This window comes from Belonocnema kinseyi, chromosome 3, assembly GCF_010883055.1.
Source record: "Belonocnema kinseyi isolate 2016_QV_RU_SX_M_011 chromosome 3, B_treatae_v1, whole genome shotgun sequence".
In the NCBI taxonomy this organism is placed as follows: Eukaryota; Metazoa; Arthropoda; class Insecta; order Hymenoptera; family Cynipidae; genus Belonocnema; species Belonocnema kinseyi.
In genome coordinates, this window is record NC_046659.1 from 51025911 (window position 1) to 51052327 (window position 26417).

At 34.4% G+C, this 26417-nt stretch overlaps 2 protein-coding genes across 3 annotated transcripts in view; both read left to right on the forward strand.

Moving 5' to 3' along the window:
- The window catches only part of LOC117169681 (outer dense fiber protein 3-like), a 6654-nt gene extending 4557 nt beyond the window's left edge, over nucleotides 1–2097 (forward strand). Inside the window, exons 3-5 of one of the 2 annotated variants that reach the window (XM_033356166.1) lie at nucleotides 249–447; nucleotides 628–909; nucleotides 2069–2097. In XM_033356166.1, the coding sequence (XP_033212057.1) occupies nucleotides 249–447; nucleotides 628–889 (461 nt within the window). In that variant the 3' untranslated portion in view covers nucleotides 890–909; nucleotides 2069–2097. Of the gene's footprint in view, nucleotides 1–248; nucleotides 448–627; nucleotides 992–2068 lie in introns of those variants that run through there. The other variant, XM_033356165.1, reaches the window with a different exon arrangement.
- On the forward strand, nucleotides 2069–23318 carry LOC117169682 (outer dense fiber protein 3-like). The gene is made up of 4 exons (XM_033356167.1): nucleotides 2069–2259; nucleotides 2647–2841; nucleotides 22699–22849; nucleotides 22955–23318. The coding sequence occupies exons 1-4, from the start codon at nucleotides 2181–2183 to the stop codon at nucleotides 23202–23204; spliced, it is 675 nt and encodes a 224-aa protein (XP_033212058.1). The 5' UTR covers nucleotides 2069–2180; the 3' UTR covers nucleotides 23205–23318.
- The last annotated feature ends 3099 nt before the right edge of the window (nucleotides 23319–26417 follow it).

Genomic DNA, 26417 nt, shown 5'->3' on the forward strand with positions numbered 1-26417 from the left:
AGAGGGAGCTCTTCTTAATATTTTGACACCAAAATCATGTCGATACACCTTACCGACTGCGAGTAAAGCCACCCACGCTTTAACTTGACAGACTGTATACTCACAAAATAAGAACAAACAAGTACATACATAGTAAACGAGTATTTCTCAGCGGTATTGTTGTTTTTCAACTGAAATTATAATAGTCTTCTCTACTCTGATAAGTTGCTCTGAATAATTTTAGTCAAATGGCAATTGATCTTTTGCAGATCTATTTACGGGCCCAAGTCCACTAGAATATCAAGCAGAGAAATGTCCTGCAATGAATAGCCGTAGGCCTCCAGCTTACTCTCTTCAATTTCGAGAAATGAAAAAAGTTGAAGGAAGTGGACCAGGTCCGATTTATTTACTCCCAACGTGTCTTGGTCCGAATCTGGTTGACAAAAAAGCGCAGGGTGCTTATTCAATGTAAGTATATTGTTAATAATTCATCTATAAAGTCTACACTAGAGTTCAAAAAATAAATTCGTCATTTTAAAGCAAATTTGAGAATTGGAAGGTACCAAAACTTACAGCTATTAAGTTTTTTCCCTAATTTTTAAAAGATTTTTTGAAACATTTTCCATTAAAATCCTACTTAACGTTTAGAGGTATTCCTACAAAAGGGAATAAACGGGAAGAACTTCCGGGTCCGGGAGCTTATATAACTGAGAATTACAACGTGGTTAAGCGCAGATTTCCCGCTTATAGCATTACATCTCGCCCAAAAGATCTTTCAATGTGGGAAGGCACTCCTGGTCCTAAATACGATACTAAATTCTACAATGGAAAACGACCTCCAATGTATACCTTTGGCCTGAGACACAGTCCATGTGCTGGAACGCCTATGACGGAAATGGACGATGAATAAATAGACTAAATCTTAATCTGGTCTATAATATTTTTGGCTAATTTCTTTCAACTGAAAACGAAAAATGTAATATAAAACGCCTGAAAGATTGTGTGAAAATAATAAATACAATGTAGAAAACCGTTTTTTAAATTTTGAATTCAATTATATGTACAAATTAAAAAAATGTAAGCTACACTGTAAAAAGTTTCATGTAATTTTACCACAAAGATCATAGGAAAAATTCCAGTGATTACTGTGGGAAATTTTTACCAAAATTAGGTAGAAATAACACGTTAGTGTAAAAATGCACACAGATGGTAAAAAGCAGTTTTAGAAGAATGGAATCATACATCCGACTTGTGAAATTACAGTGACGCTTTAAAACGCAGCATGTGAAAGGTTGCGCATGCGCAATGACCAGTCCGGGTATTTTGAATCGCTTAATCCTTAATGTATGTTTAAATTAAATCGAATCGTAAGAATAATAAGATATATAAATAAAAGGAGTCATGTTTCTATTAGGCAGAAAAAAATAAACTTTTTGTTTGGTTTGCTGGTAGAAAACAAATACGCATAAAACGTATAAGGTTATGATCAGTGGGCGAAATAGGCGGATCCTAATTTATATCAACTGCTGCCTAAACAGCCGTAACCTTCAAAATAAATAAATAAAACACATTGCTCTTTGCCTTTGTGATGTGCTCAACCCAGCACAATCCACGATTTCAATTCTAAAATATATCCGAATGCCGCTAAAATTTTGCACTGAATTTACTCGCAGGCCTCGCAGGTTATGAAGCGTTCAACAGCGGAATCACAAAGATTATGGAGTTTTACATCGCTCCTGTAAGACGTATTATACTCCGCGTGTGAAATTATGTTAATCGTTAGAAGCTTACATAAACGTCGAGAAATTTCATTTTTATTTCAGTTACACTTTAGTGTAAAATTCCCAGAAAAATCACTGGTATTTTTATGTCCTATGATTGTGTGGGAAAATTACATGTTCATTGTAAATTTGATTCATTAATGGTAAAATTCCTTTAATAATCACTGCCAATTTACAAGAAACGTGTAATTTGCCCGCAACAATCATAACAAAAAGTTACAGAACGAAACGCAATTTTCAGCAATATTTTTTACAGTGCATACAGTCTGAAAATGCTTCTTTCTCGACTAATATTCAACTATTTTTAGAAAACTAAAAGAAAATGGCGTGAAGGGATATAAGAAGTCTGAAACACAGCGTTTGGAATTTAAATTTAATACTTTTTTATTTTTCGTGTCACTAATAAATTAAAAAATCAACATGGCTCCGAAAGCTAAAGATGCCGAAAAAGAAGGGAGTAAGAAGGAAGGTCCGAAGCAAAAAAGCTGTGGAGTCAATGGTATGTTTATCAACCTTTCGTGGAAGACGTTTTTTAATTTAAAAAGAACGAAATCCCTGTTGGTGTCGGATATTAACAGTTTCACAGCATTTTAAATTAAACCGAAATTTTAATTGAGTGTATTAATTTAAAACTATATACTTCAAAAATAATTGTGCTAGCATAACAGCACCTATAGTCGAGGACTTTACTGTAAAAAGGTTCCTATTTAGTATTAGGTTCATATACCCTATATAAACAGGAAACTCAAGACTTTATATAATTCAAATTTTTAGAAATTTTCAAATCCAAATATAATATACTTAAGTTTATGAATAGAAGAGGCAAACTATTATATTTTATATACATTACTAATTAAATTTTCTATTTGCTTTCATATTAGCGTAGGTCCTGGCCCAAAATACAAACTGAAAACTGTTGTTGGCTACGATGACCATTGTCACTCTAAATTGCGAAATCCAGCGTATTCAATCGCTTATAAACAAACTGGCGGGAACAGAACATGTGGACCTGGACCACAATATATGTATGAATTATCTAGGAAGCCTGGTTTTAGTATTGGTGCCCGATGGACTTCTACGGGTTCGTCAATTTCCTACAATTTTCCATTTTCGCGATTTGATATGTTTTTATATAATAATATATCATAGTGTGGTGATCAGCTTTTCCAAATTTTCAATTTACAAAGCTGATTCTTTATAGTAACTTGAAAAAATGGAGTTCTTATTAAACAAAAAACGAATTAGTAAAGAGCATTCAAGGTGAAATAGTTCTCAATATAAAAAAACATTAAAAACTTAATAACGACTGAATACAGAATAATATATTCATAATTGTGTAATTTACAATTCAAGGTTCAAAATCAAAAGGGCGTAACACTCACTTTTTCCAAAATGCTTTTTTGTGCGAATAAAAATTCTTTAGGAATATGCTTTTAAGAATATATTTTGGTATGTATAATATACTTTTAGTTGCATGCGAACTACTTTCTATAAATTCAAATAATAATAATTCATGTGGGTTACTTCCTTTGATTTTTAACCCTTCAATTATTGATTGTATTTCGAATCAAACCATTTTAAAAATAAACTTCTAGAATGGGACGGTTTTAACTTTAAACGGTTCTTGATTGTATAAGGATTTTTAATTAAACATTGCAAAAATTGAATAATATCAACTAAAATATTCATAAAGTAGAAAATTAGAAAAGGTCTAAAGTTTCAAATTAAACAAATATTTCGAATTCTGTGTGTACTTGTAATATACAATTATTCAAAATTGTGCAAATTAATTTTAAAGGCCTTGCTATTGTTAAGTTTGAAACATTGTAAATTTAATACATTCTCATTAAAATTGTTTGAAATTATTTAATATTCAATGCGTTGAGGATTAAATAATTTTACCTTGATTCTATGAAATTACAAAATGCAAACAATTCCAGATACAGCAAATCCAAAACTGTTTTGCCGTTCTTCGACCATTATAAATTTTCATTAAATATTTCAGCAAATTATTTTTTTTGTTTTCATTAAAAAATTTATTTTTATTTTGACTGTAAGGTAGTTTGATTTCAATTTGAAACCTTTGGAAATTGTACAACTATAAAATTAAAGCCTTAGTAATTATGAAGTCTTGAATTCACGTGTCCAAATTGGATAGTTTCCAATTTAAATAGTACACCATTGTAGAATCTTACACCTGGAGGATTTGGAAGCCTTTGACTTCAATAATTTTAAATGTTCCCAATTGAATGATTCATTCAAATTTTTGAAATTATTTAATGAATTCTGAGCCCACAGGAAAAAGTGCAAAAGGTGGGTAGGCTCTAGGCAGATGACTGAGGGAGAGGGTAAAATATGTATAAAAACAGTAGTATTTTTAACGAATTTTCCAACTACTTTTTATTAATACCAATAAATTAATATAATATTTTCAACTTTTCAATAATACTACAGTTAGATTCAAAGAATTTAAACAAATGTAATGCGTCCTGAAAAAGAGGTAGATAAGTAGGCCGGGTCTCAATGGCCTCCATATACAATCTCAGTCCAGTTTAATGTAAAAACTGTTTGTCTTTAAGGGATTGTAGACGACACGTCCTTCTTTGATTAGTCCAAAGCAAGTTTACTAACAAGGAAGGTACTCCAGGTGTCCCTCGCCGATTTGATTCTCCCTGATATATGTTGTAGTACTCGAAAAACTAAGCGACATGTATTTTTTTTATCTGCGGAATAATACTTTAAGGATATATAGGGGTCTTAAGTGTCGATTGTATAGTTTTGTGTATAAAAACCACCCCTACCTACATTTGAAATTGTGCTAAAAATGTTTAAATTCACACAAAAAAATTTGAAAAAAATATACTTTGCACTTGACACTAAAATAAAGTTGACGTATTTCGCAAAAAAAAAATTTTTAATTAATGGGTGTGGCCACCCCTGAAACTTTTTACTTCGTGTCTATGATAATATATACTTTTCGTACACGAAGACAAGTAGGAAGATAGTTGTATAACAAAGAAAGTAAAATAGAGTCCATCCAATACGAATAAAATATTTTTAAGAAAAAAGAGCTTGAAAGATGGTAACTACCCCTAAACTATTTTTAAACATCAAAAATCAAAATAATAATTAAAAATCACCGATAGTTTATAGGCAAAAATAATACGTTCAGGTCAAATTTACAATATTCTGAATTCTTGACAGTATATTCGAAATTTGAACAATAATGATGTTAAAAGTACTTAAAAAGATAATGATTTCTTACACCACGAATATCGAATTACAAGAATTACCTAAGCTAAAGTCCACCGGATTTTCGAATTTACCTACTTTATCTGCAATGTATCCGCTTTTGTTCCATGCATATTTAAAAAGATTAATATATCTTGGCGAGGTTAGCTGATCATGCACCAAAGACTAAAACTCAATAATATTATTCCTTATAGGTACATCAAAATAAGAGAATCGTAAAAGTTACGTACATAATTTTTCCAATCTCTAAATCCAAATACATAGTCTGAATGTTAAATTTTTCTTGTTATTCCTGTTGATATAATATTGAAATTTTGATTCAAAACCACCTTCTTTTGTCGCAAGATAAAATTTATCACAAAATGTACAAGACAACGGATAATGAGTCCTATATGTAAGACTATTAATTAAACATAATAATATATCATATGATAAAATTGTAAATTTACCAAATTATTTCAACAGGAACGACATAAAAGATTCAATACTCGTTGTCAGCTATTCTGTTATTGCACCTTCCATGATAAATTGTATCCTGCAAAAAAAGGTGATTCGTTTAAAATAGAATGTATGCCATAAAATTAAACAAACTTTGAAAATAATGCGCACAAGATTTAATTATAAAGGTTAATAATGTGAAACAATTTAGGGGTAGTTACCCTCTTCAATGCTCTCTTTTGATTAAAAATACATAAATACATTCATCCTCTTTTTTGTGTGCAACACGTATTTTCTTTGGATTTTTTGACTCGAGTTTAGACATATTTTGCAATTCTATGCATAATTAGGCGGTGGTTTACCCCCACGTAATTTTTTTATTTACGTTGGATGGACCTTATTTTACTTCCTGTGGTATCAAACTTTTTCAAATCGTTTTTGTGTATGGAAAGTATATATTATCATAGAAACCAAATAAAAAGTATTTAGGGGTAGCTACCCCCATTAATAAAAAAAAAAACAATTTTTGGCGAAATGCGTCAACTTTATTTTTGTCTCAAGTGCAAAATATATTTTTTTAAACATTTTTTTCCTGTTAATTCAGAAATTTTCAACGTATTTGAAAGTAGATTGGCTGGGCTTTATTTTACTACCTTCTTTATAAAACTATCTTCCTAATTGTCTTTGTGTGTGGAAAGTATTTATTATCATAGGCATAAAATAACAAGATTTTAAGGGTAGCTACCCCTAATAATTTTTTTAAAAATATTGTTGTCGAAAACCAACTTTATTTTATTCTCAAGTGTAAAAAAATATATATATATTCTCACGAATTTGGCAATTTCCAGCAGATTTAAAAATGTGTAGGGGTGGTATACACTCGCGTAATTTTTCTATTTATTTTGGATGGACTCTATTTTACTTTCTTTATTATAAAACTATCTTCCTAATTTTCTTTGTGTATGGAAAGTATATATTATCATAGACACAAAATAAAAAGTTTTAGGCGTGGCCACTCCCATTAATTTTGCTTTGAAAGTTTTTTGGTGAAACACATCAACTTTATGATTGTCTCAAGTGCAAAATATATTTTTTTCAAATTTTTATATGTGAATATAAACATTGTTAGTACAACTTTACAATTTATGTAGGAGTGGTTTACCCCTTCGATTTTTTTTCTTTTTTGAGAAAATTGCGTTATTTATCTTTCATCACGAGGAAACTTTTCCAGTAGGTTTGATCGAAATCAATACGGTTTTTATACATAAAACTATACAATCAACACTTCAGACAGAAAATAAAAAAATACGTGTTGCTTAGTTTTTTCCGAGTACGACACATATATCAGGGAGAATAAAATAGGCGAGGGAAACCTGGAGTACATCCTTTGTAAGGTTGAAGATAAATATGAATATGAATTTCTCTTTACGATAAAGCAAAATTGCAAGTTCATTGCAATAGCTATATGAGAATATTTAAAATTCAAAAAGTGTACTTAGGTACAAGATTTTGTAATATAGTGCATATTATGCGCCATATTAGTGCGAACTTAAAAAAGAATGAGGAAAAAATAAATTGGGAGGATCACAGTAGTTTTTTTTATTACAATAATATCATACCATTATTAATTTACAAGGCAATATTACTATTTCATTTAAGGGCATGCGATACTTACAATTTCCCCGACTTCTTTTCCACAAAAATAAAAATTTTTTAAAGCTGAAGTCGGAGATGCTATAAAATATTATAAAGGACGTCCCTGGACTCTTTTTTGAGGGATAAGAACAAAAAAACTTTATTGTGCTAAATAAAAATTGTATGCATATGCATTATTTTGAGGTTACGTCGTTTTTCATCTCTGCCTTTCCGATAATCTGGAAATTATTTATGAAATAAACTTTTTTATTGCCTGAAAACAAGGTTAGTTCCGGGAGATTAGTTACTATGTTTATTTGTAAGTCCAAAGTTATTGACTAAAAATATTGTGTAGTTTAGAAGTAACGCTCGGGTGAATTGTAAAAAAGCCGGGGGAATCTAACACTGAAAAAATCGCTACTATTTCCTAAGCGCTATGCAGATTAATCACATTTTGCTAAATTAAAACTTTTTTGAATTAACCCACAAAAAAATTGTGTGAGGACGTCCGTTATCATGTTCGCTATCATTTCCCAGATTTTGAAGGCAAAATATTTCTTATCCTAGGGAAAAAGCCGGGGGATTCTAACACTGAAAAAATCGATACTATTTCCTAAGCGCTATGCAAATTAATCACATTTTGCTAAATTAAAACTTTTTAAAATTAACCCACAAAAAAATTGTGTGGGGACGTCCGTTAGCATGTTCGCTATCATTTCCCAAATTTTTACGACAAAATATTTATTATTCTAGAAAAAAGCCGGGGGAACCTAAAACTGGTAAACTCGACAATTTTCTAAGTATGACATGCCCTTAAACTACATCTTTTGATTTCTGGAAGGTGCCCATCAGTTAAATTCTGATATTATTAAATGAATAATTTTCCCAAACTTTCCATTTTTTATATTCATTCTTGTAAAACTAAAAAATGACTAAATAAAGCTGAGAAAACAGAATTGATCCGTTTTTTGATCATTCAACAAAATTTTTTTTCGAATATGGATCAAGCTTTCTTACTTGTCTTTATTTACATTTGATTGGAGTTAGTCTATACCTTCCTTGGTAAGTTACCAACAAAAAATTTGGTTTGGTATTTCGGGGAAAATGGAATTCATGAAAAGTTACCTATAAAATCTAAAAATCAATTTGAAATATTATTAAAATAATTCCTTAACGTTATGTAAAAGAAATATGTGATATAATCAGAATTAAGGTTTAGATTTTTACCGGAAAAATACGGAAAATGTTATTTTCCTTACGTAAGAGTATGTCAGGAAAATAATGACAGGAGTATCGTGTTTTTCCTTTCCAGTCTTTCTGGTAATTTTTATGTGACGACCGGGACAACCGTCAAGAAAAAAGACAGAAAATTACAACAGACAAAATTTAAAGGGAAAAATTCGCAAAGCCTGTAATACATTTTTCAGAAGCTTTATACACAGAATGATAATTTTACTGAATCTCCCACCGAACCTGCAGACCTATTTTGTGAATGACCGCAAGTGCAAAATTATGGATTAAAATATTACATGCAAAAATTTTTAATTGACATTACGTACAATTACTTCCAGCGATTTCGGTAAAAAGGTGAATCCGACCATAACCTCGAAATAATGACAGATCGGCCCTGCATGTTTATTATACTTTCGATTGATTATTCTTTACCAAAAAAATGTTTTGTGGTTTTGTATGTTTATTACTGGCAGTGTCGGCAATAATAATTTAAACAATAATTATTTAATAATAATTTAACAATCATTACTCATTAATAACTTAATAAAGTAAAACATTATTTCTGAAATTAATAACTGATTTCCCTTGTTTTTTTCACAGATGAATCATAGATAAATTCACATAAGGAAATGCAGATGGATTTGGTGCATTTCAGATGATTCATTTCAACAAATATTATTGGAAAACCGTTATCACTAGACCTTATCCCAAGACTAGGGATTTATCAGCCTAAAATTAATTCGGAGTCATTCTGATGATACAGGTTTATCCAAAAGATATTTCGAAGTAATTTAACTTGCCTGAATTTTAATCAATAAAATATTTAGGAATTTTTTTGTATTTTAGAAAATGTTTTCCCCGGAATTCATTTAAAAATTTGGTTTGATCAGCCACTAAAATAAATTAGAGACTCGTTGGTGATAGGATTGTTAAAAAAATTCATCTGCACAAGATAATTTAGCCAGAATTGTTATTCCATTTTTTCGTTAAATTATTCTATTTTCGGAATCGCTATCTCTGGATTTGATTTCCAAACTAGCTTTTTAATCAGCTTTTAAAATCCATTCTAATTCATTTGTATGATATAGGTGCATCAAAAAGATATCTCGGGGAAATTTAACTTGCCTGAATTATAGTTAATAAAATAATTAGGGATTTTTTCGTATTTCAGAAAATGTTTTCCCTGGACTTCATTAAAAATTTGGTTTGATCAACCACTAAAATAAATTAGAGACTCGTTGGTGTTAGCAATGTTTAAAAAATGTATCTAGACAAGATAATTTAGCCCAGAATTGTTATTCCATTTTTTAAAGAAATTATTCTATTTTCGAAATCGCTATCTCTGGATTGGATTTCCAAACTGGTATTTGATCAGCCTTTAAAATTCATTCTAAATCATTTTTGTGACTTAGGTTTATCAAAAAGATATCTCGAGGAAATTTAACTTGCCTGAATTTTAATTTATCAATTATTTAGAAATTTTTTTGTATTTTAGAAAATGTTTTCCCTGGACTTCATTTAAAAATTTGGTTTGATCAACCACTAGAATAAATTAGAGACTCGTTGGTGATAGGATTGTTTAAAAAATGTATCCAGACAAGATAATTTACCCCAGAATTGTTATTCCATTTTTTTAAAATTCTATTTTCGTAATCGCTATCTCTGAATTTGATTTCCAAACGGCATTTGATGAGCCTTTAAAATTCATTCTAATTCATTTTTGTGATATAGTTGTATTAAAAAGATATCTCGAGGAAATTTAATTTGCCTGAATTTTAATTAATAAAATAGGGGTCATTAATAACATAGGGGTGAATCGGACCTCGGCCTGCATGAGTATGGATATGGATGAAAGGACCTCTATAAACTGGCTCTCCTGGGTGTTTTGAAAAGAATCCCTATAAATGGGCTATCCTGGTATGCGTGATTGTAGTATGATAGAAGGGTGAAAAGCCCTAGCTAACACGGGCTTCATGGATCCCTGGGTTGAGATTCCTCCCGGACCGATCTCCAATCTCTGGAGTCGGCATGGGAATGAACTGCGGCCCGCACTGCGACCAAGAAACAGCCCTCCGTTTGCATAGCGGCCTGCGAATGGGTATTCGTTGAGTTTCTCGCTCAATGTGGCCACCCCCCTAAACCATGGGTGTAGAGTGATCATGCCCATGGCTCTTTGTCACCTAGGGGTTACGAAGGTGTCCTAACGGCCTCTCGGGTACACCGGACGACCTCCCCGAATAATTAGTCTTACTCTTGCATGGGGGGCTCTGCAGATGCGGCCCTTTTATTTCCCTAGCTACTCGTGGGAACCAAAAAGGAACATGCAAAATCACAAAAAGAAGAAGAAGGAAGGGACATGGTGGAGGAGGGAAAGGGACTAGGTCCTAGCGGGTCTAGCATATCCCTTTCATCCCGACCTGTCTCTCCGGCAAGCCTCACTCAGGCGGCGGCTGTGCCCCCAGTTCCTTTGGGAGCTGAGGGTGTGACGGCTCCTCTGAGTGAGGCTATGGAAACGGGAGTGACCAATCAGCCCCACGATAAGAAAAACGCATCAGCGGTTCCCTGAAAAGGAGACTGAGGCCTGTCGGTGAACAAGAAGATCGGGGCCAGACCTAAATGACTGCTCCCGGTCTAACCATTGCCCAGATTAACTTGCATCACAGCAAAAGCGCCTCTGCAGTTTTGCAGAGGTACATGACTGTGAAGCACACGGGTATCTCACTAATCCAGGAACCCTGGCATGCATACTGGCGAAGAGAGTCAACGGTATCCCGCTGCTTGAGCTATGTTCCAGAGACCTGATAGTGATAGTTACGGATCTTAAAGGAATAGGAAGGATTGTCATGGGATCGGCTTACTTTCCATATGAAAGCGATACCAATCCACTAGTGGATGTACGTACACTGGTGGAATACTGCAAGATAAGGGGTCTTCCTCTTCTGTTGGGGTGCGATGCTAACTCCCACCATACCCTGTGGGTATAGCGGCAATATTCTTAATACGGGGAACACCCCGACGTTTCGTAATTCAGTCAGGGAGGATGTCATCGACTTCACTCTGTACCGGCAGTTTTACAGATAGCATCAAGAAGTGGAGAATCCCAGACGAACCCACTCTCAGATCACTCACTGATGGAGTGCGTTTTGGAATTCGCTGTGCCCACCAACCCCAAATGGTTTAGAAAACCAAAAAGAACGGACTGGGGTCAGTTTTCCACAGAGCTAAGAAGTGCACTCTCAGGGATGCCCACGTCAATTAGAGACGTGGATACCCTGGCGATAGCAGCCGAGTTTTTCACGGCCGCCATCAAATCCACTTATGAAAGTAATTGTCGGCCTTCGAAAGGCCGGAGAGACACACTGGTGGAACTCGAAACTCGAAGAGCTTCGCAAGCAAACCATAGAGAGGTTCAGAAGTGCCAGTTCTGGCAAAACGAAGGAACTGTGGACTGCATTCACATCGATGAGGGATGAGTATAGGAGCGCAATACGCAACGCAAAGCATGAAAGCTGGACCAACTTTTGCACTGATATCGAGAAGGAAGCAGAGGCGGCCAGACTGAACAAGCTGCTTTCTCGAAATCCGGATGCTATTCTCGGGACTCTAAAATTGCTCGGCGGGGGATATTCAGAGTCGGACGGGGATACCTTGGCTCACCTGATCAAGACACATTTTCCGAGCTTCAAAAAGTTAAGAGATGGGGGAACGGCACTTCTGAGGCCATCAAAGTCGCCTGTGGGCTAATTGGGTCCGAAACGACGGCTAGCCAACGAGATTGTGACCCTAGCCAGGGTCAGGTGAGCCCTGAAATCCTTCAGCCCTTACAAGTCTCCCGGCCTGGATATTATATACCCAGTCCTCTTACAGAGAGCTAGTGAGACCATCATTGGGCATTTGGTGAGACTTGCTAGGGCTAGTCTGACGTTGGGTCATGTTCCGGCGGCATGGAGGAGTAAGAGAGAAGTCTTTATTCCGAAGGCTGGCAGGATCGGTTATACTTCACCCAAGGATTTCCGACCCATTAGCCTCACATCTTTCCTACTAAAAACAGCGGAAAGACTCGTGGACAGATATATCCGAGATAAGGTCTTATCAAGTAGTCCTCTTCACCAGCAACAACACGCCTATAGGGCTGGTCATTCGACCGAGACGGCCCTGAGCACTGCAGTTGACCTAATTGAAGGACAACTAAAGCAGAACGGTCTAGTGATTAGAACCTTCATAGACATCGAAGGAGCCTTTAACTACACCTCTGGAGAGGTGATTAGGACGGCTAAGATCGCACATGGGGTGCCTATTGGGATCTGAAATATAGCGATACGCCATGTGAAGGCTAAATTTCGCATTAAAATAACGGGGTCGTTTTTAAAAGGCTGTGTGCTATTCCGGCGATATTCAGAGTAGAATATAAATATATTTTTGTAATTCTGCGATTTAAATCGTCGTACTAAAAAAATGTTTGATAATACAGAAATAGACGATCTAGGTACGAAATTCAGTCCGAGGAAAAGCAAAAGTAAAACATTTTGCTCTGTTTTCGGATGCTCAAGCAAGGCTAGCAAAAACCTAGATGTTAGGTTTCATAAATTTCCCTTGCCCAAAAAAGGGCTTGTTAAAGTGTTTGATAAAAGTGGGTCTAAAAATGTTCAATCAGAGAAAGCCATGGGAAAATGTTCTAAAACTGGAGAAGAAGGTAACCTCTAACATGTGCGTGTTTGCTATCTGCATTTTAAAAGTGAGGATTACTCTATTCGAACAGGTTATTTCACATTGTTTTCTAGAGCAAAATATATTTTGTAATATATTGGACTTATAAATAATTTAGATATACCATTGGAGTCATCTTGATTTTTCATAATTTTATTTTATAACCTCAAAAATTTTTATACATATCGAAAATATTTTGAAAAATTGAGTTTTGCCTGGCTGAAGTTTTTTCAAAAACTGCCAAGATTTAAAACTGGTACCGCAAACTGGACGATTGTAAACAAAAAGCAATTAGCTTTATACTCGTTTGATCATCCGGCTGTTTTCCATAAAATAATATGTGTCCAGCGTGTAACATCTTTTCTCCTTCCCCAAAATTTTTTTACAAAGGAGTGGATGAAGTAAATTTACAAATATCAACAATGCTGAGCGACATCTTTGACATACTAAGCACAAGAAATGATTAAAATTCACTAACAACACAATGTATCAGTTGCAACGTGACCGCGTTGTCGCCGGCCATCTTTGTTTAAATCCCCGTTCTGACGTCATGAATTCAGATCCCAATTGCAGTCGTGGAATGGATCTTCCAAATGTTGGCCAATAGGAATCTAACCACAACCAAGGGTGACACCACTTTATGTGGAACCGTTGACTCGGGATGTCCGCAGGGGGCATTCTGTCTCCCTTGCTGTAGTGCCTGGTAGTGGATGGATTGCTTCATCTACTCCCGAGTCAGGGGTTCCACGTCATAGGCTATGCAGACGATATACTAGTTATCGTGCGCGGCCAGCATCTGGATGCGCTCTTCGGAGTAATGCAGCAAGCACTAAGAATAGTTGGTTCATGGTGTAAGGGGACTGGACTATCAGTCAATCCGAGTAAGACGGATGCAGTTGTGTTCATCAGAAGGTACAAGTGCGGAATTACGGGTATATTGAAACTGGGGGGAAAAACTCGGAATCAAAGGGCAAGCCAAATATCTAGGAGTAATCCTGGATAAGAAGCTGTCATGTAACGAGCACTTGGAAAACAAGTGCAAGAAGCTAGTAGCGACTCCCAGCCTAACTTATGCGGCAGTCGTCTGGTGGACCAAGGTCGAACTTTCTACTGTGAAGTCCCGACTGGAAAGAATCAAGGGACTGATTCTGAGAGGTATCACTGGTACCTTGAACTCGACACCCACGATGGCCTTGGGGGCACTAACAGGTTTGGAGCCCCTTCATCTCATCATAAAAGCCGCGGCTGCGAAGGCGGCCTGGAGACTAAATATGGTAAACGAGAGCAGTATCTCGACAGTTATTCGGATACCAATCGACATCACGAAGAGGCCGACACTGAGCATGCCCTGGCACAAAATGTCCATTTGCCACTACCTCTTCGATAAGAAATACTGGGTTAGCCTATTCATAAAAGAGAAATGGGCTAACGGTGAGGCACACCTGCCCAGTGACGAAGACAACTGGTTTACAGATGGCTCTAGGAACAAAGAGTACGGCGGGAAAAGAAACATTCGTATCTGCTCAGATAGCAGGGCTGCTATCATGGTTCTGAATGGAATGACGACTACGTCGCTGCTAATATGGGAGTTCTGTGAGGCACTGAATAAGCTAGCGGCGGAAAACCGAGTCACTCTGCTCTGGATCCCTGGACACAGTGGCATCAAGGACAATGAAACATCGGACAGGTTAGCAAAGTTAGCAACAAAGGAAAATTTTACTGGATCTGAACCAGTTGCAGGCATTTCCAGTAAGTGAGTCACTAAAGATATTACTAGTTGGCTGACCGAGGAACATCAGAATAAGTGGGATGTAGTCTCTGGCTGCAGACAGGCTAAAACACTCTTGGGCTCAAAGCTAAACCCTCATCGAGCGAAAGAAGCTCTTAATCTCGGGAGGAAGGAAGTCAAAATCTGAACAGAAATGTTTATAGTACATGGAAACCTCACCTACCACAAAAATAAGATGTGGCTTGAGGAAACTCCCCTCTGTTGTCTGTACGGAAAAGACAATGAGACTTCCACTCATATCCTCTGTCACTGCCCCGCGATTGCGGGGAAACGTGTAACACACACATGCAGTTTCTGCATGTCTGAAATATCGGCCAACAGCGTGGCCGCGGTCATCTCTCTATGGAGAGAACTTTGGGCCCACGCTTAAGGCTTAAAAGGGGACGCAACGGAATTACCCAAGTGTCAGGGGCTGTGACGGTCTCAACCCAGAATATATCATTATAATAGTGATAAGATTGTATCAGAAATAAATTTAGACATACTATACTATTTTAGGCCGAGTATATTTGAATTACATTAAAAGATTTTTATTTTCTGATAAGGTACCAGTAATGTATGACTTTAACATTTAGACCTGATAAAATAGATAATTATAGCAACATTTCTGAAAAACTTGAAATAAAAATTCTGGCCCAAAATCTCGCTTCTGCATTCATTTATGCTATACTCCTATTATCGACGGGTCTCTAATTTATTTTAGTGGTTGATTAACCCAAATTTAAAAATGCGGTCAAGATAAAACTTTCTCTAAAATAAAAAAAATCCCAAAAGACTTTATTAATTAAAATTCAGGCAAGTTAAATTGCTTCGAGATATCTTTTTGATAGACCAATACCATCAGATTGAATCATAATTAATTTTAGGGGATGATGAAATTCCAGTTTGGAAATCAGATCCAGAGATAACAATTTCGAAAATAGAATAATTTCTAAAAAAAAATGGAATTACAATTCTTTGGTAAAGAATAATCAATCGAAAGTATAATAAACATGCCGGGCCGATCTGTCATTATTTCGAGTTTATGGTCGGATTCACCTTTTTACCGAAATCGCTGTAAGTAATTTTAGGTAATGTCAAATAAAAATTTTTGCATGTAATATTTAATTCACTTTATTCAAAACAAATCCTGTCTATTCATAACATACATTTTTTATGCCGCAAAAAAGTGTTAAACACAATTAAAATTAATTTAATTTAAACTTGATCCGAAGATGCACGGACTTGACCGAATAGCCAATCCGAATGCAACTTTCAAGGCGGGAAATACGAAAATGCCCCTGCCCAATGGCAGCTTACCTACTATTGTGCAATTCGGGTAGAAATCAAATGCGCCATTTATGTGAGCCCCAGCGTGTCCACCCTGCATATGAAGTTAAGTATACGCATATACCAAATTTAGGACACGCGTATACTAAATTGAGTACACGATGAGCTTTTGCTCTGGATTAGTTGATTATGATGTTTTCGTTGTTAAATCCTGTTTTCTGGATAAACCCTCGTTTACAAGCAAAAGCACCTTCCTTTTTCTTCCTCGTGAACCAGCAGGTGAATTACCTGCTCCAAATTTAGCACAAAATCTCGACAAAAATGTACGCGATCCGAGCCAGCCTGCTGTAAACCAGAAGGTTGCACGATCGCGTAAATCGGAACGCGCTTGCACAGCCGAATATAGTAAACACGTATATGAATTTTAGTATAAAGAAACTATGCAGGGTGTCTAAAAAGTCCCGGGACGGTTGGATATTTCCTCAGGTAAAATATTTTTCAAAAAAGTGAAGGTCATTCCTGAAGTGAATTTTAACGAGGAATTCAATGTTGACCTTCATTGTGACCTTGATATTGACCTTAATAGTTTTTGAATGTCAACTTCGTTTTTTCAAATAAAATCCCCCTTTTTTTAAATCTGCAATCGATAGAGCGGAAAATTCTACGTTCAGGCACGTACCCAAGTCATATGTCAATTGTAACGTTCAAGTTCAGTTTGAGGTTATTTAAAATTAACAAAGTATTCCAAGAGATCAGTGTAATTCCTGAAGTAAATTTTAACGAGGAATTGAATGGTGACCTTCATTTTGACCTTGAAGTTGACCTTCATGGCTTTCTGAAGGTCAACTTTGTTTCTTTGTTTAAAATGGAAACCCCTGTTTTTTACATCTGCAATCGATAGAGCAGAAAATTCTACGTTCAGGTACGTGCCCAAGTCATAGGTCAATTGTAATGGTCAAGGTCATTTTGAGGTTATTTGAAATTAAGAAAGTTTTCCAAGAGGTCAGTGTAATTCCTGAAGTAAATTTCAACGAGCAATTTATTGGTGAGCTCTGTATTGATCTTGGTTACAGCATTTTGAATATTGTAAAATCATAAGGAAATTTATCATTAAAATTTCCAGGTGTTCTGGTGAGAGTTCTGTTCCTCCCCGGAGAGTTATACAGTCCTATACCGTTTTTCGATACCTAAGTCAATACCTCAGGAGATACCATAAGTCCTATACCGTTCTTCCATGCGAATATTACGAATCAAAACTAAATTAACGTATTACGAGTACATACGAATGCGGGTATCTTTGTTAATGATGCGTGGTTGGAGAGATCGAGTTCTATCTTATGATCAAGTTCGTTTGATTTTTTATCGCACTTTTCGTAATGGAGAAGGGTTAAATCCTGTCTCAAAATCAACAATTGAAAGAACTGTAAAGCGCTTTATGAATCGTGGACCTATCAAGGACCTTCATAGAATTGGTCGGCCAAAATCTGCAGAATCTGAGGAGATGCAGATGGGCATAGCCCAAGCATTTGTTGAAAACCCACACCTTAGTTTAGGTCGAGCTAGTGATGAGCGTGACGTTGCTCTTGAGACAGAGCGAAATATTTTAAAAAGCATTAATTTACATCCTTAGAAAGTTTATCGGGTACAAGAGCTCAACGAAGACGATCCTGATCGTCGGGTTGAATTTTGTGAAATTATGATGGACAGAATTCATAGAGATCCTCTTTTCTTGTACAATACAGTATTTTCAGATGAATCTACTTTCACTTTAAAAGGTGATGTTAGCAGGTAAAATTGTAGATATTGGTCCGACACAAATCCTGATTGGATGTTGGAGAGTCAAACACAATACCCACAAAAGATTAATGTTTGGGCCGGTATCTTGAATGATACATTGATAGACCCTTTCTTCATCGATGGTAACCTTAATGCCCGTGCATATGAAGAGCTTCTCAAAAACAAATTGCACCAAGAATAAGGGAGATTATAGGCAATAATTTTCAAAATATTTGGTTTCAGCAGGACGGAGCAGCGGCTCATTACGGTAGGGAGGTTCGAGCATATTTGGACACTCAGTTCCGTCAAAGGTGGATTGGAAGAAGGGGGTGAAATCGAGTGGCCTACTAGATCTCCTGATCTGACACCTCTCGAATATTTTCTTTGGGGTTATTTAAAGAGCAAAGTATACTCAACGCAACGGCAAAGCTTAGATGAATTGCAGAATCGAATTCTGCAGCAGGCTACTTTGATTGATAGGGAAATGATTCGTAATGCTGTAACTCAATTTTACAATCGCATAGCTTTTTGTCAAGAAGCGGAAGGTTTTCAGTTCGAACATCTTCACTGAAGCGTGAGAAGCAAGGGGAATCACGCTAATCAAGCGCCCCGAAACGTGAGAAGCAAGGGGACTCACGCTAATCAAGCACCCCAAAGGGAACAGAATTTACTACGTCCACGTCGTTGTTCCTGGGTAATGCTAAACGTAAACGTAAACTGCTCTGAAAAAATCTGTAAAAAACCTTGAAGATCATCACTAAGATCAATACAGAGTTCACCAATGAATTTCTTGTTGAAATTTACTTCAGGAATTGCACTGTCCTCTTGGAAAAATTTGTTAATTACAAATAACCTCTAACTGACTTTGAAAGTTACAATTGACCTATGACTTGGGTACATACTTAAACGTAGAATTGTCCGCTCTATCGATTGAAGATGTAAAAAAGGGGGTTTCCATTTGAAAAAACAAAGTTGACCTTCAAAGAGCCATGAAGGTTAAGTTCAAGGTAAAAATAACGGTAGCCATTGACTTCCTCGTTGAAATTTACTTTAGGAATTACACTGACCTATTGGAAAACTTTGTTTATTTCAAATAACCTCTAACTGACCTTGAACGTTACAATTGACCTATGACTTGGGTACGTATCTGAACGTAGAATTTTCCACTCTATCGATTGCAGATGTAAAAAGGGGGTTTCTATTCTTTAAAAAACCAAGTTGACCTTCAAAAAACCATTAAGGTCAACTTAAAGGTCAAAATAAAGGTCATTATTGAATTCCTCGTTGAAATTTACTTCAGAAATTACACTGACTTCTTGAAAAACTTTGTTAATTTCAAATAACCTCTAACTGACCTTGAACGTTCCAATTGATCTATGACTTGAGTACGTACCTGAACGTAGAATTTTCCGCTCTATCGATTGCAGATGTAAAAAAAGGGGTTTCCATTTAAAAAAACAAAGTTGACCTACAAAAAACCATGAAAGTCAACTTCAAGGTCAAAATGAAGGTCACCATTGAATTCCTCGTTGACATTTACTTCAGGAATGACCTTCACTTTTTTGAAAAATATTTGACCTGAGGAAATATTCAACCGTCCCGGAACTTTTTAGACACCCTGTATAATTCATATACGTAAAAGAAACTGACTGCACACTTAATAAATTTGGTATACAAATAACTTCGTAAACGAAATTTAGTATAGGTAAATATACAAAAATTACAGAATGTAATGAATTTAGTAAGCATATACGAAATTTAATATAACCATGTATACTATAATTGCAAATATCTCTTACAGTGTACAAAGTATACCATTTGATAACTTAAATTATTAAAAAACGGTTGCTAGATAGACACCAATGCTGGTTTACGGCTCTATTGTCTGTGAAAGGGGTTTTTAATGGCTGCCACACAACTTGTTCCTTTCTATGTAAAATATCTTCTGAAATCTTGAAAAATTTAACAAGAAGTTTAGGGATCCGTCAAACCAAGTTTGGCTAAAAATAACTTATTTTACATCTTAATTGCTGTAGTTAATGAATTATATAACCTGGAAATATGCCCAGTGTGTTTTATTTTGAAAAAAATACATTTTCCAGATTTTGAACATAATACAAAAAAAGATTTAGGGGACTCGCAAACCCTTTTTTGCAAAAAATGCTTATCTTATTTTAATTTCTGTAAATGAATTCTTTTATTTTTACGTAATGCATTTTATTATTTTGTATGCCAAAGTGAAATAATTCGAAATTAAAATATAATAAGCCATTTTCTGCAAAAATGGGCATATTGAAACTTTAAGAGTTAACTAAGAAACCGACACTTTGAGAACAACAATTAGATCCGAACTCAAGCGAACGATATCAAGGTCTACCATGATTTTTTCATTTTTTAAGAAAAGTTTTTTTGTGATTCAATTTGGTTTAATTTTCTACTTAACGCATAAAAAGATTTTATCTTCCTGCCTTAACTGTCATTGTCATTACAGGACTGTCATTAACATTACTGCCTGAACCCCACAATCTGTCAATTTCTGCAAAATTCATGGTGATTACAAAAATTTAAAGGAATTCCAATGCAATATAAGATAAACGTATCGTGATTCAATTTTTCTTGCTTTTTATTTTATTCGAATGAATGTAATTTCTATTTGCTATTATAAAATGCCATAAATAAGTGAGTTTTATCATAAAATGTTACTTTTAAGAAATTTTTCTTAACAATATATTTAAATTATAACCAAGTTTCCTGATTACTGGGACCGTCACGATTACTGGGTCATTCACCCTAACAGAGAAAAACAAAAGGAGAAAAAAAACTTACCTTTCTACTGCAATGTCTTAGAATCCATTGTGAAAGGAGAAGTAAATCATTTAAAATGTTTTTCATAAGAAACCATCAGCACAGCACTAATTTTTATTATTAATCATCCATCAAAATGCTTAAAATCATTTTATTTTTCCAACATCCAAACAAGAATATCAATACTCCATTAAAATGTTTAAAAATAATTTATTTTCAAAAAATTCCAAAAAGAATTTCTAATTTTTGTTTAGTTTAATTTTTGAAATTCAATGAACAGACATTATTAGAAATTGATCTTGTTTGAATTTTGGAAAAATAAATTGTTTTAAAACATTTTGTTCGACGATTGATACTAAAAATTAGTGTTGTGCTGAAGGTTTCTTATAAACGACTTTTTGAAGGATTTAATTTTCCTTTAACGATTGATTCCAGGACATAGCAACAGAAATTGTGGGGCTCAAGCAGTAATGAGAATGACAGTCTATTTAAAAAAATAAAATCTTAGAAAATGAAGCTAAATTGAATCATGAAAAAGTTTTTTCACAATATGTAAAAATCATTGTGTTTTTACAAAAAAATGTTTGATTTACAAAAAAGATTAGATTTCAAATTAAGAAACATCAAAAATAGAAAAAAATTCCAAGAATCACAAACAAATTCAAAAGATTGATTTTAAATTTGATTGATAGTGACTGTTGCACCAGAATTAATAGCTTAAATGACCAAATTAAATTTACTCTTGGTAAATGAAATGACCAGGAGCCCCCTAATGTCATTCATAAATGTATTTTTAAAAACAATGAATTGAACAAAAAGAATTACTCAAAATAATAAAAAAAACTAGAAAGAAAATTTACGAATTTAATTCACAATCAAGGTGATATGCAAAAGTTAAATCTAAATATCTATTACGCTCTTTCTCATGAAAAATTGGACCCATGCTTTCTGAATCTTTCACAAGTAAATATACCTTTAAAAGTGTCAACCTTTTGAGATGAAGGAAAAAAAGTTTGTTCAGTTATTAGAAGTTTTGAAAGTTATCGATATATTAATATTAATAAAATTCCAAGAATTCAATCTAAACCATCGGGATTATTGAATGATTTTATTACAAATGAAAAATTGCTTTCAATAATATACAAAGAATTAAATGAAGAGTACAAATTAACGAATGAATTTAAAAAATACCGATCTCCTGATAACATGTTTGCGGATAAGGGGAATATTACAATAGCAATTTTGAAAAGTGAATATAACAACAACAAAAAACGATGGCAATCCTTAACGACAGAAACAGTTTTGAAGTAATTGAAAATAATCGTCTCAAATAATTCCAAAAATTTACCTTTAATATTTTAAATAAATTTATATAAAATGGGTATAGTCCGTGTTCTCTATAGGGCCGATCCCCCTAATCCGTAAGTAACGGCTGTTAGAGGTACCCCCATCCTGGTTACAGCTGAGATTCATTCGCGCCGCCGAGCAAAAAATACGCTTTTTCAGCGTCAAGATGCATTAATACAACATATCAAAAAGATACGCTTCACAGCTACTCCCTAAAGCGGCCCTCTTGAGAATGGTTGAAATCAATTTCAAGCCTGCTGCCTATCGCGAGTAGAAGGGGCAGGGTTTTCCCTCAATAACACTTTCCCTAACTGCTCAAAGCGACCCTATGCAGATCGCGGACGTAACGTTAGTAAATGCGATATAGAATACATATATGTGCAGTTTTTCTTGAACTTATTGAAGAAATTAAGGTTTCTCAAGATTGTAATCTAGCATCGGCTTGTTAATATTGTGTCTCTAATTTTTCTCTTATGAAAAGATTTTAAAAATACTATTTGTTAAAAATTGCAGTAGGTCTAAAATTTTCTAGATAGATTGTTTTCTTTGGTGCATCCGTCACAAAAGTACATCTGTCTTCTCATGTAAAACTTACTAGTGACTCCTCTTAAAATTAAATTTAATTAACTTTAATAGATGAGCTGATATTAGTTCATAATAAATATTTTTATTTTTTATTTTTAACAGGTATAAAATGCAGTCCAGGGCCATATAAATACGATATACCAACTTGTACACCGAAATTTTCCATAAAATCTAGAACTCCCAACAGAAGTGGTAACAAAACACCTGGACCTTATTCACTACCGGACAAAATTTCTGGTCCAGCATTTATTATGTAGGAATTAATTTTTCTTGAGTTTTTGCAATTTATCATTTAATTAAGAACTAGAATAATAAATATATTAATTAAAATAAATAATATAAATGTTTTAACTTTCAGTGGAATGCGACCAGATAGAGCAGAATGTAAACCTAGTCCTGGACCATACGCACCTTATCGAATAGACACTATAAAGCCTAGAATACCCACTTTTGTTATTGGTAATAAACAAACTAGCAATTTCAAATCCCTTGGACCTGGACCAATATATCTTCCTGTTTTGCTCAAAAAGTCTCCTGGGTTTAGCTTTGGCATAAAACACAGTGAATGTTCATCACCTTTCATCACTGAATGTGATGAAAAGTGCTAGTGGAGGGATTGCTTATATTATTTCTGCATTTAAATCATGTTAATCCCTTTAAAAGTTTGTTGATAGAAATAGGATCAAATCAAGTCCTAATAAAAACATTTAAAGATCCCCAGTCATAAACTGACAGTTTATTTATGAAGTAAATATTTTAATAAAATATTTTTAAAAATTCAATTTAAGAAAAATTGTAAGCTATTGCCTGTGTAGAAGCAGAAGTTCTACTTGCTTAAAGTTTTCTCATGAAATTTCGTACGCACAGAAATATTAAACTTTTTGGGAATAAAGTTTCAAATTTTTTTGAATTTCAAATTTGAAATTCTTGCTGAAATTTCCCTTCAAATACAATATTATAGATGTAACTTTAATTATTCTTCAAATTTTGGAATAATTATAGCTCCAGAATCAGTTAAACATCTCCCAACAGAAATATTTTTCTGCATATAAAAAATGTATAAGAAAATAAATTTTTTAATGAAAGTGCCCCGCACCAAATCCAGAGTGAATTGCGTTTGTGAAAAATTTCTAAATCTAATTTTTTGTGAACTAGGAAAGTGGCATTCCTTAATAAACAAAAATACAATAAATGTTCTACTTAAAATAACAGGGTAGGACAGGACTTCAAAATAAGAACAAAATCCGTTTACTTACTAGCATATGGCTCTGGATTTACTTCAAGGGTTGTTTTATTATCCCTTGAAGGAAAGTGTAGACGACAAGGATACGCCTTTGAATTTTTGTGAATGGTTGTTTAATCATACCTTAATTAGAGAAGCAGAGAAATTAACACTTCGTGAGGGATAAATAACTAAAGATTTTTTGTATTTATAGTCATGCCTACAAAATCACTTTAAGACATACACAGGAAGCGTCTTTAGCAGAATTTGCGTTAGAATTTATTGTCAGCGTAGCTTATACATCACTAATTTAGGGTTAACATACATTCATAGTACGAAAGGAGGACACCTTAAAATTTCTTATCCTAACCTTAACTTACTAGAATAGTAAAGGCGGGTTTTCCGGATTTTAAATAATGCAAACCATGAATGTTCAATAGAATGCTTTTATTTCTAGAAACTAGGTTTTGGTTTCAGAATGAAATAAAGGACCCCGCAGCAAATGTACATGAAATGGCTTTCGGTCGATTTTGATTAAACTTCGTAAAATTGTAGTTCTCAATGTCTCGATCAAAAGTGTTATGGGGCACAAAGTCCGAAAATGGACAGTTTTCGAGTTATAGAGGGTTAAACATCCAACCCTTTTAAGAAACATTACCAAATATCTCGAAAACTGCAGCTCTGTGAAAAAAATGTTCCCTATGAAAGTTATTGGGCTCTAACGGGGAAATGCAAAGAAAGCTATGGCCTTAAGACACAGGTCATTTTTCAAGGTCATTCAAAGTGAACTTGTCATTTATTGCTAATATTCAGGCAATAAAGACAAGATATGAAGAGGAAATCAATATAGAACCCATAAAGGCAAGAAACGAGAATGACTTAGTCAACAGCCAGCCAATGAAGGCAAGTCATGAGTGCGATTTAGTCATTATCTAGCCAATGAAGGCAAGACATGAACGAGATTTAGTCATTACCTAGCCAATGAATTTTACGAAGTTTAATCAAAATCGACCGAAAGCCATTTCATGTACATTTGCTGCGGGATCCTTTTCGACAGTCATCGCAAATATTTTTGAACAGTATGCTTCCATTTTTTACTATGTATGCGTGGAGAAGTATTTTCCTACATGTATTAAGTCTTTGTATTATATTATGTAATTTGGTACGCTAAGTATCACAGGTACTTGTTATACATAATACTTTAAATGAAACATTGTAGTTTCAGTAATAATTATCTTTTTTAGATACAGATTATACTTATTATCTATGAATGCATTGCACTGTCTTAAATGCCCGATCGATCTTCCTCGGTTGAAGCTTAATGAAGTGTAAGATCTGTAATACTTATATCCCAAATCAGGTAACAATTAAATCTTAAAAGTATTGTTCGGAACTTCCGACTTTATTCAATAAAGGAACATTTTCGGGTCGCAGAAGATATTTATATAAAATTGTTGACAGGAGAAATTTTTCAAATTGAATACAACTTTTATAATGTGTCGAATAGATTCGACAGTCAAACGATTTATTTCGTCACTCCATTGTACATTAATAAACGAAAAAAAATTTTCTACTGTCGCATTATGTGCTGGTATGGAATAGAAAAACTGAGAAATAATCAGTAACTCTGCACAGAAAAAACGAAAGATAAAGCTTACATCGATTCCGGGTGAAAGATTCACCGCAACAAAAATTAACCTGGCCGGATAAACTTTACCTGAATCGAAGATAATTTTCGATTTTTAACGTTACCTGGATAATTTTTCGCCTTATAATCTCTCCATTTTTATTCGAGATGTAGCGAGGATTGCGAGGCCAGCGCTATCTATCGTCGTTTAACTTCATTAAACTGGAAAGAACCGGGGATTCGCACCTGTCAGTTGCTTTTTGCGCTTTTTGCTGAATGGTATTAAGTAAGTTTTAATTCCTCTACAATAGTCTAATTTATTTCGGAGGAAATGCATCAGTAAGAACAAATTTTTTTCGTGTTTCCTGTTATTAATTCTACATGTTTTACCGAAATTTGCTCACTTGACGAGATCAGAATTATTCCCATACATCAGTGAAACTTTTGCCGAAATACTTTTTATTTTTAACTGCTGTCAGTTTTACCTGAAACAAATTTTAACTTTTGTTTTTTCTGTGTCGTTTTAAATCTGATGTCCCGACTTATAGCTCGAATTCACTCATACTTTACCGTCTTCCCATTGCTGCTAAGGACGTTGTAGCAGATGACGGCTTTTATTCCATCGTAGGATAAACTTTCGCCAAATAGCATGTAAACTTTAACAGCGGGAAATTTTACATGCAACAAACTTTAACTTCAGTTTTTTCTGTGATGAACATGAATGAATGAATCTTCAAATTGACATATTGGTCGAAAATTAGTGAATCATTGATGAAAACATTTTTCGTTCTCAAGTAACTGATCGTTTTTTCAATATTATCGTACTTGTGTTCTTTTTTTTCGTGAAAGTTAAGCCATTCAAAAACTCGACATTCCGGAAAGGAATCAGTCCATCGTAGCAAATAATTTTTGGTTGCTTGAGTCAATTTTTTCATTCAAACATTCAACAATGCTATTAATCTGAGCTGTAAT

Coding starts and splice junctions, on each gene's coding strand:
- LOC117169682 (XM_033356167.1), top strand. CDS start 2,181: ATGGCTCCGAAAGCTAAAGATGCCGAAAAAGAAGGGAGTAAGAAGGAA. Junction 2,260..2,646: donor AAAAAGCTGTGGAGTCAATG/GTATGTTTATCA, acceptor ATATTAGCGTAG/GTCCTGGCCCAAAATACAAA. Junction 2,842..22,698: donor TGCCCGATGGACTTCTACGG/GTTCGTCAATTT, acceptor TATTTTTAACAG/GTATAAAATGCAGTCCAGGG.